At 34.6% G+C, this 18,484-nt stretch overlaps 1 protein-coding gene across 6 annotated transcripts in view; it reads right to left on the reverse strand.

Moving 5' to 3' along the window:
* Window positions 1-18,484, reverse strand: part of LOC113514447 (neurofibromin) — a 58,293-nt gene that overhangs the window by 18,248 nt on the left and 21,561 nt on the right. For 5 of the 6 annotated variants that reach the window (XM_052893063.1, XM_052893060.1, XM_052893059.1 and 2 more), the window contains 24 exons: window positions 17,831-18,009; window positions 17,108-17,243; window positions 16,376-16,466; window positions 15,941-16,115; window positions 15,120-15,303; window positions 14,448-14,500; window positions 13,512-13,712; window positions 12,599-12,721; window positions 12,201-12,339; window positions 11,139-11,303; window positions 10,512-10,613; window positions 9,980-10,117; window positions 8,925-9,105; window positions 7,939-8,045; window positions 6,545-6,621; window positions 5,242-5,435; window positions 4,499-4,602; window positions 3,813-3,863; window positions 2,953-3,039; window positions 2,414-2,585; window positions 2,174-2,312; window positions 1,505-1,762; window positions 906-985; window positions 494-627 (listed from right to left, as the gene is read on the reverse strand). In XM_052893063.1, the coding sequence (XP_052749023.1) occupies window positions 494-627; window positions 906-985; window positions 1,505-1,762; window positions 2,174-2,312; window positions 2,414-2,585; window positions 2,953-3,039; window positions 3,813-3,863; window positions 4,499-4,602; window positions 5,242-5,435; window positions 6,545-6,621; window positions 7,939-8,045; window positions 8,925-9,105; window positions 9,980-10,117; window positions 10,512-10,613; window positions 11,139-11,303; window positions 12,201-12,339; window positions 12,599-12,721; window positions 13,512-13,712; window positions 14,448-14,500; window positions 15,120-15,303; window positions 15,941-16,115; window positions 16,376-16,466; window positions 17,108-17,243; window positions 17,831-18,009 (3,270 nt within the window). The remainder of the gene's footprint in view (window positions 1-493; window positions 628-905; window positions 986-1,504; window positions 1,763-2,173; window positions 2,313-2,413; window positions 2,586-2,952; window positions 3,040-3,812; window positions 3,864-4,498; window positions 4,603-5,241; window positions 5,436-6,544; window positions 6,622-7,938; window positions 8,046-8,924; window positions 9,106-9,979; window positions 10,118-10,511; window positions 10,614-11,138; window positions 11,304-12,200; window positions 12,340-12,598; window positions 12,722-13,511; window positions 13,713-14,447; window positions 14,501-15,119; window positions 15,304-15,940; window positions 16,116-16,375; window positions 16,467-17,107; window positions 17,244-17,830; window positions 18,010-18,484) is intronic. The other variant, XM_052893061.1, reaches the window with a different exon arrangement.

Raw genomic sequence — 18,484 nt, forward strand, 5'->3', positions numbered from 1 at the left:
CAATTTTCTCTGCTAAATGAAATGAAATGATTTTATTTTGCTAGAATGTAAGTCGTTTTAGATGAAAGAGGTTTACATTTCCCATATACATTCTGCCTCTATGTCGGCGTGCAAATTATTAACGATATGAGAGATTTACTCTTCATTAGTCATATAAATCAATATATACATAATTTATTACAATAAACAGAAAATTAAACTTAAGAGCAAAAGTACCAATTACATCTCCAGTATAGGTTGTCAAGTACATTTATTTTTTTTAGTAAAATATTCATTAAAATCCGTATCTACATCATTTTACCACTTTCGTCGCAGTCCACCACTTCGTAATACACATAATAATTTTTTCTACGAGTAAATATAGAATAAAATAGTTTTTGTGATTTTTTCTCCACAGATTAGGGGTGAGTAATGTATAGCAACATATAGAGACTACTAATAGAAAAAAAGAAGTCAAAGAATCTTTAAAAACTTTAACAATATAATGACTCACCGGGTGCAAAAGTGGCTGTAATCTCGTCAGGCACATAATCAAAGCTTCTAAAAGGGCAAGATCGTTGAAAGATTCTAGCGCTTTGACCAATATCCTTAGGAGTTGCTTCATATCATCGTCTGTTACATTCTTACCTGATAATTAAAGAGCATACATTTAATAAGGTATCGAGTGCATATTCCCTGCCTTGAAGAAAGCGTTTCATTTTCTATCGTAGTCTCCAGAAAAAATCTTATCAGGAATTTATTCCACATCTTGAGTGTTTACAGAAGAAAAGTCAAATTGTATTTAAAAAATACATTTAAATAATATATTTTATGCTAATTTTATATTGATAGAGTAATCATATATTGATATTATTGTATAAAGACCAAGCAGACTTGGTAATAGATTTTATGAAAAATAAACTAACTTATACAGCCAAACACGATGAGCGCTCGAGGTTGAAGTGCTGGGTTGAAACAAAAGGCAAAACTCTTCGCCAAGGAGGTCCTGCAGACAAAATATTATAAGATGTAGTAGTAAATAACAAAACAAAGTATAAATATACAAAAAATATGAAGGGACCGAGTTTCGACCCTTGTGGAACACCTATTTTCATAATAAATTCTTATGAGGTTATGAGTTATCATTGTGATAAATATAGTTTATTTATAATATAATATAATTTATAAATAAATAAACTATATTTATCATGATGATTGCACTTCTTAAAGACTAATAAAAAGATATATATATATATATATATATATATATATATATATATATATATATATATATATATATATATATATATATATATATATATTTCACTTATAAAGTACAAAAGGTGGTCTTATTGTTAAAGCATTAAGTTTATTCAAATTAAATATGTAAAGAATCATTAAATTATTAAAAAATAAGAAAGGATCGAATAACAATACACATTTAATACTACACACAGGGTACATTCATATTATTCATACATTATTTAAATAAGGTTATTTTTAAGTTCTAAGGTGATGAACTAACCAGGTACAGAGCCAATCGCAGTCGGGTATGTCCTGCATACACGCTTCCATGATCTCGAGCAGCGCGTCGGTGATGGTCTCAAGCGACTGCAGCGGCAGCCGCTCGCGGTCGGTGTGTGTCGCAGAGAGGGGGGCGGGTGTAGTGGGTGGGTTGGAGGGCCCGGCTGGCGGCGCCAGGGCTGAACCTACACCCGCGCCCGACCCCACGCCGCTGCCTGATGAAGATTCCGTGCACGCCGCGTACGAGTGCTCCGAGTACCTGATGACAATGCTCGTCTCACTACCGCAGTCGCTAATCTGCTATGCTGTTCGTAATCGACAATTTCGGACCCGTGCGAGGTCTGCGTTTAACAGCTTGTTTTGTAGACTCTTAACTCCCTCAGTAGTCAATTATATCAACACATTTTACATCTGTTTATTAAATAAATAATTAAATAAGTGTTAGTCGATCATGCACGGGTTTTTAACGACCATGTAATTTTAGATTTAGTACATTTAAATACATATAATATTAATAGAGATTTAAAAGAGCAACTGTCGAGTTTCTTGCGGGCTCTTCTCAACAGATAACAACTTTTCGAAATCAGCAGTAGATTAAAAAAGAAATAGCGATTTAAAAGTACTTGTAAACAAGTCTATTTGAATAAGGATGATTTTGACTATAACTCACCAATCGCTCGTGTGTCGGTTATAAGCGCTCCGGAAGGCGGTGACAGCGGCCGACTTCACTTTCGAAATGCCGAACATCTGGTAGAACTTAGGGAGTGCAAATTCGTCAAGAGACAACATTAGCACTCGCTGTGTCTCCTCTGTATATAAAAGAAATTATTAATGTATATTTTTTTAATATAGCGATACACATGGACACTGTGTCAAGTGAGTGAACGAATGTGAGTGAGCGGAAACTGACCGGAGAAGCTGGGCGTGTTGCACGTACACAACGAGTGTATGATGTTGATAACGAGTCCGTGAGTGGCGGCGCGCATGGACACCGTGCCGGAGCACACGAGGAAGGTGACCGTGTGGAACAGGTACGGCAGGTGGCGTGCCACGTCCAGGCAGTTGTTGAACGACAGCATCAACTGCACACGAGAGACAACACGTTTTAACGGCTCAACAAATAGGAGGCACGGGGAGCATTTAGTTTGCAAAATACAATAATTTTGATCGAGACAAAACAACGAAGTATTTGAATTTAGAACGCGTAATATTTATTCACTATTCCAGTCCTCAGTAAGCCATGCGTGCATGGCTAAACATGTATGTGTTTATGCACTTGTACAAGTGGCAGACCTGATACCCTAATGGTTGAGTTAATATTGAGATGTCTTGAGATTATTAAAAGCTTAGTCTTCTTTACATTCTTTCTGATCCCAGCTCTCTTACTGCACTCAATCAACTAGAGAAGTTATGGATACATGCAAATGCACCCATATTGAATTCACTTACCAAATATCTGGCTAGTATAGCTATGTCGTCCCACATCATATGCTGTTCCAGCATTGCTGTCGGCGAGTGGCATGTTTTATCGACCACCTATAACACACAAACTTTAAAAATATATCATTTAAAAATACACATCGTGATTTTTTTAACTATTAGTGTGTCACTTTCTTTCAAGAGTTCAGCTCGAAAGAAAAAGAAAACACTCCTTAATAACTAAAACAAGTTACATTTAACGTTTTTAAGAAAAAAAAACGGAAGATATGAGGTATTTTAAAATTTTAAATACACTCTCAAGAAGTATAACAGATAATACGATAGTAAATTATAATACAGAATCTGTCATTATCCGATATTGTTTAAAACTCTAAACAAATAGCTGTAGCCATTATAGATAATGTTCAAGTTTAGTATATACAATGTAATAACATAATTTTTTTTATTTTCAATTTTTTTTTTTAATAGAAGACTTAGGCTTATGAAACTTGAACCTTATCGTCACACTATAAAGTCGAAAAGTATATATCAAATTCAACTCTTAATGGCAACGACTCTACAGAAAAGTTAATAGATCTTAAGTAGAAATTTTTTAAAAAATTAATGAAAATTATTATTTACATTTTGGTAATAAATTCGGATAATGACTTTATTTCATTCATAAATACTACTACTATCTTAAGCATATAGTTTAATCAATATAGGTAATGGAATTTGGAATTTTGGATGAGTGCTGGCCAATTAGTTTAATCCAATTCAAAATAAAAATAAATCGAATAAAGAAAAGGATAAAAAACAAATTAGGCAAAATTAAATATAAGTGTTTATATGTGTAGCAAAATAAAATGAAAATAAAAGCGTGAACTCACAGTGGCCGGGGTAACGGGACCCAGGATATTATTGGGCAGTTTGGATAGGGCCTGTTGGACAACAAATACATTCAGTTTACTTCGCCTCTGTGCCGGAAATTACCCATTTCTACATCTTGTACTAAGTATTTTTATAGTATTGATAGATGATCTATACATCTGTATGGAATATTGAGTACTAAAGACATCCGAAAAACTCGTTAGAAGTATTTTTTTTTTTTATAAAAAATGGATGAAATTAATGAAAATTGACATAGATATAGCTCGAGAAAAATCTTATTGGTATGGTTTTAACATAAGCATAATTTATTTATATAAAAATTTACATCCTCATCTTCCTACTAATATTTTTTTACTACTATATTTATCAAATTTTTTGGAGTTGGCGTAACACGTTTTCCACTTCCATTCATATTATTCATAATCATTTCCGCATTGACTTCCATTCTGGTCATATCATTTTTCATGCAGTTCATCCATGTCTTTTTAAGCCTTCTACTATCCTTGTAGTTATCCAAATAAACATTTATAGTATCTTAAAAACACACTCAGTGAATAAATACAGAAACTAATCTACATGCCACAAATGTACATGAGAAGAGCAGTAGTGAACGATGTGAAATCTGGACACACCTATTACTAGTAGAAACTGCATTAATATGTACTTAGTAATTATAATAACTTACCCTGCACATTCGTCCTATAACCTTCTTGGAAACGAGCTGCACGTTAGCCGAGGCGAGTGCCACAGCAGTGTCGGCCATGATTTCGATCATTGGTGATCCCAGACCTTTAAATAAACAAATGTTCTAGGTATCCAAAGCTGTAAAAATGACTCGTTAACATAAATTAACAGAGCAGTTGATTATAAGAGGCAATTTCTGAAATTAAAATTTCGATTTCCTAATACAGCGAACTTTATGCTTAAAATCAATATAAACTAGATTTCTAATATATTTAAATAGAAACTGTAATAAATTTAGTTTATAATAGTCTATAAAACAGTAATTTCTTGAAACTATCAACTTAATATACTAAATTTAGAGAAAAAGCCCCTCAGAATCAAGACGAATATCTTCATCTTTCAGACAATTTTTCCTTATTTAGGGCATGTAGAGTGAGCCATTGTTTTATATAAAATTTCGAGTGTTCCTTTTCACGTAACGTAGATGGCAATTGTATATGTTTTAATATGATATTTTTTTATAGTGCTATGGTGGCAAGCAAGCATACGGCTCGTTTGATGGTAAACGGGGCTACCGTAGCCTGTAAACGCCTGTAACACCAGAGACGTCACGCGCGCGTTGTCGATAATATCGTATTATAATTTACTTGGTAGATACTAGAATAAGTAGGTGAATGAGACAAAAGCTGCATGCTTTTGTCGACACAGACGACTTTATATAATGTATAAAAACACTATATTCACCAGAATTGACACTCCTCTGGATGAAGCTGTCCAGAACCATGTCGATTAGTTCGGGCACCTGACCTATGGAACCCCATATCTTGGCTTGCACCGATGGATACATTTCCGTCTCCTCTATGGTCAACGTGATGAGTTTCTCCAGGATCTGCGCCACTTGTTTCTGGCGTCGAGACTCGTCTGATGGTTTGCAGAATCTGGCCAATAGTAAATAGTTCAATATAGATTATTATTATTAACTGATTATGATAAACATTGAAAAATTATTAAAATTATTGGATTTTATGGCGGCCATATCGATTGTTTCGTTCAAAAGTTGACAAATATCTATAACTAGGTGTGTGTAATATATATTTATTTATTTATTTAAAGGAACACCAACAGCATATTGCATTATAACATATAGGTATAACAAACATTAAATACAATACAATATTAATGCACATGCCTATTATTGGTATTCACAGCATTTACTTTAACATATTATAGTTATACAGTGCGAAAAAATGAAGTAACAATTATAATGAATTAAATAACACTAGACTTATAATATTTTAAAAGTTGCATTATTAGTTATAAAAATATACATGTAACCTAAGTTGTGAGCAATTGTGGTGTATCAATATAATTGTAGTAATAACATCTATATATTGACTCAGTATTAAATTTTGGTTATATAATATTATCGAAATGAAGAACTTGATCGTAATTTATATACATATATATGGGTGTGGGTGATGTCAAAATAGGACTTTTTTATAGTCCATCAATGTCCAGAGGAACCCAATATATAGATATTGGAGCGGTACTGATTTTTTTTTCTTCAGGATCTGCTGAGATCCTGTTATTTGGGAGCCAAAGTGCATCGCTATTGGAATACAACGCACAGCGGTGTATATATATGGTAAGTTATTTTAATTTTGATTTTTGAGTGCGTATACGAGTATTATTTGATATTATCTGATGTTAGTTTATTATATTTGTTGTTTATTTTTTATATTATTTTATTCATTTATTTATTTATGTTTTTTTTTGTTTATATACTTTATATTTACTTTTTTTGATATAGTTATGTCTTTTTTAGAATTTGTATCTTTTTTTCCGGTACTGATATTATCATGCCATGCATATCTCTAACTACCTCTTTAGACTATTTCAAATTCAATTAAATATTTAACTAATTATAGTGACACCGCTGCACTTATAATAAGTGAATTGTAATCACAAAGACAGAGACGTTAGCACTGTTCAATCTGCCGATTCTGTAAGTGATCTGTCACGAAAATAGAGATAATATAGTGCTTACCTGACTAAATTAGCGAGCCACGGCGTCATGTATTCTAAACATAAATGTTTCAGCTCTATCGTGGAGCCCCGGAATCCCTGAAATCATTAGTTGTTATTAAGATCCCGGGTTCCCATCACTAGATAATACGACCTTGGTAGTCTAGCGGCTTTACATCGCTTTGCTTTCTGATGTTCGATCGATTCACAATATAAACATTTATATTCATAACTGTTTGTATTGGTTTGCGTATTTTTTATATGTGTATGTATGTGGTCCCAGCATAGAATAAGCCACCCCTTCTTTTCCCGTGGGTGTCTTAAGAATCGACTAAGGGAGGGATAGCAAGGGCAGCAGCGCCCTCTTAAAACATTTGTAAAAGCCTAACTGCGGTTGCCAATCCGACTGCCAAGCGTAGCAACTATTGGCAAAACCCCCCTTATAGGGAAAGCTTATGTTCAGCAGTGGACTGTTAACGGCTGAAATAATAAAATGTATGTATTTATAAAAAAAAGCATTTAAGTATTTTTATCAGTTGTCTAGTACCTATAGCTCTGCTTAGTTTGGGACTGAATGGCGCTGTGTAATATAATTGTCCACTGCTGAAGGCATCCCCATAAGGGGGGTTTTGCCAGTAGTTACCACGCTAGGCTGTCGGGTTGGCTATCGCAGTTTGGCTTTTGTTGCCTATCCCTCGACCATAAGCTCTCTTAGTTGCCTCTTACGAGATCCACGGGACAGAAAGTGGTGGCCTATTCTATGCCGGAATCTACAGAGTATGTAATATGTACAGTATTGTTTATTAATATAGTTAGGACAGTAGTTTACAATACGAGTGAAAAATATAACCCTCAGTAAGTGGGGGGAAAGGGATTGTTAGTAATGAAGACTGAGAATCCCATTGCTAGCAATATATCCAACCAGATCGACCTCCTCGCAATTCCCCCTGGAAACTATCATGATTAATTCCAGATGAATTCATCATGATGGGCTAACTGGCCTGTTTTCATTCTCATCTATCACCCTTCACTGGTGCCCTGCCAGCGTATTCCGTTAGCGCAGGCGGGGTTACCATTCCATTTTCATCTACCAAAAAACCCTCAGTAAGTTGCATATTAGAGATAGAGTGTCTCCATACAAATGCTTCGAGAAAAGCGATTCACCTTTTTCATACAATTTTGCGTTTAAGAGTTAGGACTAATTCCTTTATAATTTCTATATTTATTTTGTCTTATAAATTCTACTTTTTTTTTGCGTAAAAACTCATTTTGTTTGTTAAATAATTAAGTATAGATACATCAAAATACATTGTGTTCGTAAGTATATAGAACATTAATAAAAAAAAAGTTAACCCGTTTTTGAAGCTCTATCTATATAATCTAAGGGAACTAGTTTATTTATCTGGTAAAAAATACCTGTATACATTCCTCGAGAAATTCTAACGTGAGATGTGGCTCATTGTGCGCCAGTTTCTCACTAACGGATTTTATGAATATCGTGTTGTTGGATGGTATGCACAGCCCTGAAAAAAAAAAATTATTGTAAGTAGGAGTGAGGCGACTTCAATAGCATAGTCCGTCTCTCTTGCTCTTATCTCATAATTATCAATCGTGTCTATCATGCTGTCTCGCTTCCATACGTTACGATCCATACACTTGAAGTATCTGATATGCACATTTGTTCTTTTTAGCGATCTTTCAAATATAAAAAAATACTTTTTATTATTTATTATTCACTTGAAACATGAAATACATGGTGTTACGTATAAAAACCATAAGTACCTACATGTCTACGTATGGCGTGACATGTTCGGTCCTTAATACAAATTTTATTTACATTATTTGTTTGTTATTTCAGTATGTCAGTGTTACATTAATTATTTATTCGCTCCATTATATTTACTTTTTTTTTATACAACTTAGAATAGCAAACAAGCTGACGGCCACTTGATGGAAAGTGGTAACCGTCGCCTATAGACATGTGCAGTACCATGGACATAACAGAGTGTACTGTTTCGCCCATGATACCCCCCATGCGTTGCCATTCCTGAGGACTCAGATGTTATTCCTCTGTACCCTGTAAATACACGCCATATCTCACCCTTCAAACCGAAACACAGCCATGCAAACACAACTGCTTCACGGTAGAAACACGAATGGGACAGAGGTACCCAAGCAATCGACTTACTATTCTTACATTCTATGATATAAGAGAATGTCAAAAAGCTAACAACACATCTGATAGATAAGGTAACTATCGCCTATAAACAGGATCAGTACCATAGGCATAACTGTGTCGCTTATGATACCCTATTTGCATAAAAATATATCAATATTGAAGATATCAAGTGTTGCCATTTTTTTTTAATTATGATTATTAGTTGTAATCAATGATCACTGACCTGACGTCTCCAACAGCTGGCCCTCGATTTTCAGGTGGAAGGTGGCGGTGAGGGCGCACAGCTGGTTGTACGCTGCCGTCCTCAAGTTAGGATCGCAGGACCCCAGATTCAGCAGCGCCATGTTGAGCAGCGTCCCTGGCACGTCTTTGGGTCTAATCTTCTGGTGAACTGTTACCGAGTCCTATAAGTAATTGTACAAGTCAGTCAATTAGCATCCTCTTTTAAATATAGTGGGTAAAGGACAGATTGGCAACAACTGAAACAATGTATTCAGATCATTATTCTGAACTGAAAACCAGTGGCAATTCTTTCCAGAAAATTTTAATCATTTTTCCTGTATTTTTTTTTTCGAAATAATTATGTAATCTAATCTATCAATCTATCATAATAATAATATTGTATTATATCTATAAAACATTATTATTAACTATTAAAATATTACTAATAATAATATTTTATTGTAAAATACTATAAAATACCAAAAAAAAAGCAATGTAACATGCGTATTAATATCCTACTGCGACGCGCGGAACCAGCTGTATAAGGTCAACATCACAAAGGTATGAAAGCTACCAATGAAAAAGTGCCATTGACCGCGCGATGTAGGTATCACGCGTCGTACGGATCGTAAATTTCAAATACATTGCGCGGCGCCAAAACTAAGAATCGTTATTTATATGGCTGTAGTATATTTCCGGTAGGAAAATAATCTCCCATCTGATTCAGACCATTCATCTGAATCAGCTGTTTTTGTTTCGGCCAACCTGTCTCTTCCATTCTGTAAATATAAATAGGTTAATACTGACCGGTGAGGGGAAAGTTATTGTTAGCAATGGAGTTTGACAGCCCCATTGCTAGCAATATGCCTTATTAGGTCGACCCCCACGTGGTTCCCCTTGGAAACCATCGTGAACAATTCTTGTTGAATTTGTCACGATGGGCTAACTGACCTGCTTCATCCTCACCTATCATCCTTCACTGGTGCCCCGCCGGTGTATACCGATAGCGCGGGTGAGGTTATCATTCCATTATCACCCATTAAAAAAAATACTGACCGGTTGGCTGAGCTCCCACCGGTTGCGTATGTGTATTATGGACTGGACGATATTGTCGCAGTCGTTGTGTATAAAACTGAGCGGAGTACCCTCATTGATGATGGACAGCGAGAACTGGTTGTCGTCCACGAGGCACACCTGCAGGTAAACACAAAAAACCTTCAATATTAAAAGTTCTTAAGTTGCGACTAACTGACCCATAAAAGACTATCTTTTTTGTTTACCTAATAACCTTAATCACAGTATGACAAACCGTAACAAGTCTGTTTAAAAACATTTTTAAAACAAGCTTCTTTCATCAAATGATGTAATTTATTTTATCGTTATCTAATCTTCAGGAGCTTACATTCGATACCTATATTAAAATGGCTAATAAAATATATACTATTCACCATTTTGTGTTGACGGCCATTTTGAAAATCGAAACTATGTTTACGTCATAATGAAGTAAAACTATGTTTTGTAAATACTCGTATGTAAAAAATTAACTCAATACGATTTTGTATACGACGGTATTAGTATTTATGCATACCTCATCAATTTCTGAAGCGTAATAAACATCGTTGAGTAACACCGGCAAACCTAACACCTTTGTCTTCTCCACAGACGTTATTTGAAGAGCTGTAGGTCCCACCTGCGAAAATTTAAGTGTTTTTATACTTACGAATATGGCAAATATATCAATGATCCAATTAGTGAATGATGGTACGCTGTGATGAAAACGGTATTTCGCAAGACTTTAAAGGATGTATTACTGGTTACTTCTTGCGTTGTGATATCGAACGAATACCTTTGTTTAATAAATTTCTAACAAAGTGTACTTTTTATTACAAAAAAAAAATATCGGTAGGAAAAGGTGCCATATTTGTTTCATTTAAACCTACTGGACACATAATGGTAGAGACAGGTGAAAAAAAAAAATCCACTCTCACCACCAAGGAGGAAAGTCGGTACTGACAAGTATAACTGGCTAACGATTCTTCATATATTCTATATAGAAGAATAAATCTTCATGTGTTATGACCTTTGGTAACTAAAGTCATGTGTTGGCTGTTATTGGGAGGTTAAAAGAGCGAATTTACAGAAATAGTACGATAGCTTTTGTATAGTTATAAGAGTTTAATAGAAATCTCATTCTATATTTAAAATACATGCATACCTTAATAGCAACTTTTGTGTCCTTATGCGACAACTTCAATGCATTATTGAATACTTTCAAGTCTTCCTCCAACGCTAAGGTTGCGCCTGGTAACTTCTGTTGTTCACTTTCTACGTACTCGCTGAGCCGACTGTGGTTGTCTATGAATATTAGTTTGCGATTACCCTAAAAATGAGGAAAGTAATAAAACATCGAAAACGACTTGATTGGGATGAAATTTAAATATATTGCGTATCGACTTTATCTTCATAATGGACTACAGTTTTGTTATATGAATAAACAAATAAACATTTGAACGTAATGTTACCATGTTACAATAAATTTAATTGTGTAGTCGACTACTAAGTCAAGCAAAAAGAATAAGCCCTAGTAGCAAGCAGCCTTAGAAAAATAGTATATAAATTTATAAATAAGTACGTTATTACTATTGAAGAACCATCTCTCAGAACGAAGGAGAAATCATCATCCTATCTTCTTAATGTGCGAATCCTTAAATTTTAATCTTAAGGATATGTATCTCCCTACTAATCTGGAGCAATTTATTAAAAGTTGACTCCGTAAAAAACACGCTCAATCCTACTGTTAACTTCAAAATTATTAAATGAGTCACTTGTTTATTATTCTGAGCATAAGTCTATCACCAGTAATGAATTATAAGTTAATTATTATTGTTTTATTTAATTCAGCTACCATCAGTATGTGTGCGACTGGCAACATTTAACTACTATTTTATTTTTTATTTTAAGCATATGAACTTACTCCCCTTCCTTTCCCGTAGGTGTCGTAAGAGGCGACAAAGAGAATTTAATGGTTGAGAGACAGATAGCAGCATCTCTGTTAAAACATCACTAATGCCTAAGTACGGTTGATAACCCGCCTGTCAAGCATGGTAAGAACTGACAACACCCCTCTCAAGAGGAGGCCTACGTTCGGCAGAGAGTAATTAACGGTTAGTATGGATGAAATATGAACTTAAACAAAATAACACCTAATTCAGTAAAGTATTTACAACTAATGAGTATATATTTTTTTTAAATATCCTTACGAAAAATAAAAACTTACCCTAAGCGGTGCAAGTATTGCCTCATGGAACTTGGTGTATTCGCGCACCCAACTGTTGCAATTATAGATATAACACGCGTGAATATTTATGTATGCTACTTCTGGCAACACTGTGAACCATTTCTGAAGAAAGTCGGTCCTGTAAAACACAAATAACCGTTACTCATTACTCTAACCTAGAATAGATTTTATTATTATTACACAAGATTCATAATCCTTAGAAAGGGCATAATATGTATATATTTATGTATGGGAATACTTATGTAACTTCTACTGGCTCTGCCCCAATATAATTAATATTTTTACGTGTCTATATATGTTAGAATTTTCTCTTGTTCCATTTGTTGTGTTCAACTCATGTTTGACTATGCAGCCAGCATATGAGATATCCAACTAACCTGAACCTATTATCAGAGTTGGTGTGCGTAAAGTCCACAATCAGCTCGAAAGGTTGCTGACAGAACGGCTTCAGCGTTAGGATGACGTGGTAGATTAGCAGATCAGCGTTCACCTCGCCGATCCTGGGGAAAATTGCAATTACATATTTTATCTATTACTTATTATTAGCAGTATAAAATATATTAAACAAATTAAAATACAATTTTGTGATTGGACAATGACTTGGTATCAGTAATTATTAACTTTATAATATGTAAAAATTTATTTTACGGTTAAGAGATTTCTAAACATTTCAATCACTTATTCCGATAAGGATTTGTCTTACCCTTTATTGAATTATTTTATTATACTATTAGACGGGCAGTGTGCTTGTTTGCCACATTTGTTATATAAAAATAATTGAACTAGCAACACGTAGATTGCTGATCTTCTTGTATAATATATATTCTCTCTCGCTCTCTCCTATTATACTATTTAGCTTTAACCTACAGTATGGTATATGTACTACGTAAGTACACACATACAGTACATAATACACAGCGCCATCTAGTTACAAACTAAATTGTGTTTAGGAAACTGAGCATCACGTAGAAATACTTTTTCTTGTAAATATTATACATAAATATTTTTTTAAAACATTAAACATTTAAACTAATATAAATAGACATACTTATGAACACAAACATATTATTCTTTATAAAGGTTATGTCAATTTTTATTCAATGTCTATGTAAAAACGGGAGATAAATGAACTCACTGTATTTTAGTCGTTTCCGACAATTGTTTCGACTTCATCCAGAAGTCTTCTTTAATCCCCAATTTTTACATAAACATATCATTGGAATGTTTGGCTGTGTGTTAAATTACTGCATTACCAAATTTATCATATAAAGTCGAAATCTATTAACTCACTTATATCTTCTGGATATGAAGTAGAACACCGGGTTCCCGATCTTGCTGGTGCCAGCCTGGTAGAAGATGTTCAAGCTCTTTATGCTCTTGAACTCCTCCTTCTCGTGCATGTTGTGTTTCACTATGAACTCCTCAAAGTTGGTCGACGACATGTCTATTGAGGACCAGCGGGCGTATGAGGAGAACAGGAGACCTGAAGTACTGTAGTACGAATGACTTTTAATAATCATGAAAACGACAGCTCATAAGAAAATTACATAATTATTTAATTAAAGCATAGACCAGCAATTAGAGGGCAGTGTGTTTTATATGTTGTTTTATACAACTTAGAATGGCAAACAAGCTGACGGCCCACCTGATGGAAAGTGGTAACCGTCGCCTATAGACATGAGCAGTACCATGGACATAACAGAGTATACTGTTTCGCCCATGATACCCCCCATGCGTTGCCATTCCTAAGGACCCAGGTGTTATTCCTCTGTACCCTGTAAATTTACGCCATATCACACTCTTCAAACCGAAACACAGCCATGCAAACACAACTGCTTCACAGTTGAAACACGAATGAGTGTAAACTGAAAGATGATGTAGTGATAAAGACCATTAAATAAATCTTGCGTTGGTTTGACCATTTGGAGAGGATTTATGAGAGAAGAATTATGAAAGACATTTATGGATCACAAATGAATGGAATCGTCAGGGGGTGCCCTAGACGAATGTATAACGTACCAAAAAGGCGACGCACTGAAGAATGGCCAAATTAAAAGTACTCGTAACCGATGAGCGTTTGGAGGAGCGATAAACAAGGGCTGTTTGAATTTTGTTTATATTTGGCGTTCTATTATTTCTGCCTATCTCAATCGACGACAGACGATACGAATATATATGTTATATATTAAAAGTTGCATTGCAATGTCTATAAATTTTGGTACTTACGATTCCACGGGTTTGTGCTCCGGTGGTCCCAAATAAGCAAGCAGCGTCGCCATCTTGTGAAATAATACGAAAATTAATCTATATTAATATTATAAAAGTGAACTTGAGTTTGTATTTTTGTTACCCCTTAACGCCATGACGGCTTAACCAATCACTAATAGTCAATCAGAAAAAAATTATAATGTTCAATTGTTTGAGGGCGTTTAAGTATTACGTAACGCAATTTGGGGTTAAAACAATAATCTTGTAAAACGTTACGATTCGTTACAGGGGCGGGAGGAGGGTTCAAACAACGTGTTACGCAACATTGTTTTTTTTTATTTATTCAAATAACTAAGGAATTAAGATCTCTCAAATTGGCAACCCTTTTCGTATTTTACGGGGAATCTGTCCACTGTATTGTACGTCATTTTTATTTAGTTTTCATTGTAAGTATTCGTTAATGTTATGATTTCTAGGTAGTAATGATCACTTAAGTGTTACGTAACTGTTAGGGAGGGGGAGTGGGGGTTAAGAAAAATGTTACGATGCGTTATATGCGAGAGAAAAAAAATTATAAAAATTGCATTACAAAATACTTAACCCTTATCTTTTTTTAAAATTGCTCAATCTCATACTTAAAAACCATTTCATTCATTCATCTTAATGCATGTAAAATAATTAACAAATTACCTTGTCGAAGGGACGTCGCCCGACGGCCTTGTGGTCGCGACTACAGGACAAATAGTCCCCTATACGCTCCTGGTGATTCCAGAGGAGGCGGTGAAGAGCAACAACGTTGGCATCGCTGATGAATGACAGGTTGTGCGACGTTTGGTCCACACTCTCGCAATCTGACGCGATTTGGATGAAGAATCTGTAACGGAAACTCGGTTTATGATTCTCTAAAACTCTAAATGGACTTATGCTGTAATATTATTATAAATATATATTATATTAGTAATAGTATTTTACTAATATAATTTTATGTGAGTATAATATACATAATGCTTACAGCCTTTACAGTCGTGTTCCTGACTGTAAAGGTCGTTTCCTAACTTAAAATGAGGTGTGTTTCATCTTGAAATTTTCATATCTCTGAAATCTACGCGGACAAAATAGCGGATAAAAAGCTAGCAGGATATATATATATATATATATATATATATATATATATATATATATATATAAATTACTAATAATATTTTGGCTCAATATTGTAAATATAATTGATAACTGATAATTATTTAATAACAATTTACACCTAGTTACATCTACTAGCCACCGAACTAGGCTGAGCCTGTATCTCAGTGGCTAAAATATGATAATGAGTTTGTCTGTTTATTATCTCATGGCGCCTTAATGGCTCAACGAAACATTATTAAATTTGGTATACATGTACCGTACGGTATGGAGAATAAAATAGGCTAATAATTTTTATTCCAGTCAGTCAACATATCGCGGTCATGCGAAGAAAAATGCTGGTAAACCCAATAAAATATACTTCAACATACTTGCGGCCGGCTTCGAAGTGAGCTCTCAAAAAGTCGTTGAAAGGCAACATGTGCTGTTCTTTTGAGAACTCCACGTGGTTAGCTATATTTTGCAGTATCTTGGACATCAGCATCAAGCCTCGTTTCACTTGGGCCGGTACAGGTCGTGAGACTATGCCCATTTCTTGGGGTGACACTATTAAAAAAAAAAAACAGTTTTAAATATACTCGTCTACAATCAAGTAACACAGAATCTATATGTACACCTACAACTGTACATTACAAAAAACTCATATCGTACACGCACTCTTACGTCTCTCTTAGCGTATGCCTGTATAAAAAGCATCCATGCTGCACAGACAAACGCATTCATGCAATTAATCTCTTCTTCTCCCTCTATTTCTCTCTCTGTCTCTGTCTCACTTACACACAGGACCGCGAAGTCAAAGAACTCACCAATGGCGGGGTTGATAAACCGCAGGAAAAGTACAGTGCCGACGGCCCCCACGCTCGTTTGCGGGAACTGCGCGAATCGCTTACTCAGCACCTGCATACAACATAACACTGGCGTACTGACAAAATCTTCATTACTATTAGTTTGCATAACAAACAAAAGACATTATCTTTCTTCATTATTTGTTCGTCCAGTTTTTCATAAATATAAAAGTTTGTTGTATTAATAGTTGTAGCACTTCAGCTGCCCGCTAACGAAATGCTTTCTCACTGTACTGGGTTGACTGGAAGAGATCTCTGTCAGAGATAAGTCCACACTTGCTCACAACATTTATAAATACATTATTTTATATGTAACTTACAAGTGCAATAAAGATATATATATATATATATATATATATATATATATATATATATGTTTGTTATATATAACTCAATAACGTATATAATTCAAATACTAGATTGACATGTGTAGCATTTTTATCCCATTACATGCAGTCAAAGCCGCGGGATATAGTTAGTAACTAAAAAATAGCGGTATGATTAGATAGTAGTACACACATAAACGTAAATGCCATGGTTGATTTCTCAATTTTGAGCAAAAAGTACTAGGTCTAGTAAATTAAAATTATACAAACATATAGTATTGCATCGGAATTCATCAATAAAAGTCTTACAATTTTAATTTATACAATTTTTTTTTTAATTTAATTATTCCCATTAGGTCAAACTCACCTGATACAAACAGTGGCACATGCTGCGAAGTTGCGGAGGAAATTTGTCAGCTGAATTGACGATTCTGTCAAACACTTCTTTCGTTAGATCAATTAGGTTTGATCTATTCACCTCGATGTCTTGATTTGGATCTAATCTGGAAGGGAAGTATAGTGCAATGTGGTAACAATATTACGAAACTAGGAGGTATAATATCTTAGTTTGGTAAAGTTATGGGCATTCTCTGATGTTTATAGCTAGCTTTATTCATGTTTACTAATGACAATTATTATTTTCCAAGAAGTGAGTTGATAGCTTGTTTGGCATTTCAAGCTACATAATTAGATTTGATTCCATAAAAAAGACTTCAATTGTGGTTTGCCACCAGTTATTTTGATGTAAAAACTAAACGACTGAACCGATTTTAATAAAATTTCTGTAGAAAATATATATTTACAGATTGGTTAATCTGTAAATATATATTTTCATATAAAAAATAATTTTATATGAAAATATATATTTTCATATAAAAAATAATTTTTCAAATCGGTTTATAACTGACGGAGTTATGAAGTAACAAACATAAAAAATAAAACCAAATTGAGAATCTAATTATTTTTAAAGTTGGTTGGAATATCATAAAAAGGTAACAATGACATGTTTTAACTACAATCAACTTCGTGTTAAATGCTTACTTAGATACAACACAATATCGTCTATGAGGAAGGAAGTATGTGTACAAACCTCGCTGGATCTACTTCGAAGCTCAATTCAGGTTGTCCTTCAGCCTGATCCAGCAGTGAGGAGATGAGAGGTTCCAGTAATGCTTGCAAATAGCCATAGCCGTATATCTTGAAACAAAACGCCATAATCTTGCTGCCCAGTGAGTTGCCACGGAAGAGAGTCTGCATGCAGTCTGACACCTAGAAAGGTGAAAGTAACATTTAATGTAAAGCCCTACGACTTTTTTTGTCAATTTTAGTGATATTGCAATCTATACAATACCATCATCATCATATCAGCTTTTAACCGTTCACTGCTGAACATAAGCCTCCCCCTTGGGGGGTTTTGCCAGTAGTTGCCACGCTTGGCAGGCATGGCAGCAACCGCAGTTAGGCTTTGGAGACGTTTTAAGAGGAACGCTTCTGCCCAACCCTCGACCATAAGTTCTTATTCGAATCATACGACACATACGGGAAAGGAAAGGGTAGCTTATTCTATGCCGGGACTTACAAGGTGTAATTAGTATTGCAAATTAATACATTGACTCAAAAATAAAAACATATTTCATATGTCTGTCTCTTGTAGTCATAACGACAATAGCTTTTATCAAAACTTACTCTACAGTAGCGTTCCGAGATACTGTTCGAGGAAGAGAGTCTTTTACTTCCATATCTT

Source organism: Galleria mellonella, unplaced genomic scaffold, assembly GCF_026898425.1.
Source record: "Galleria mellonella isolate WM207_F2 unplaced genomic scaffold, CSIRO_AGI_GalMel_v1 utg172, whole genome shotgun sequence".
Taxonomy (NCBI): domain Eukaryota; kingdom Metazoa; phylum Arthropoda; class Insecta; order Lepidoptera; family Pyralidae; genus Galleria; species Galleria mellonella.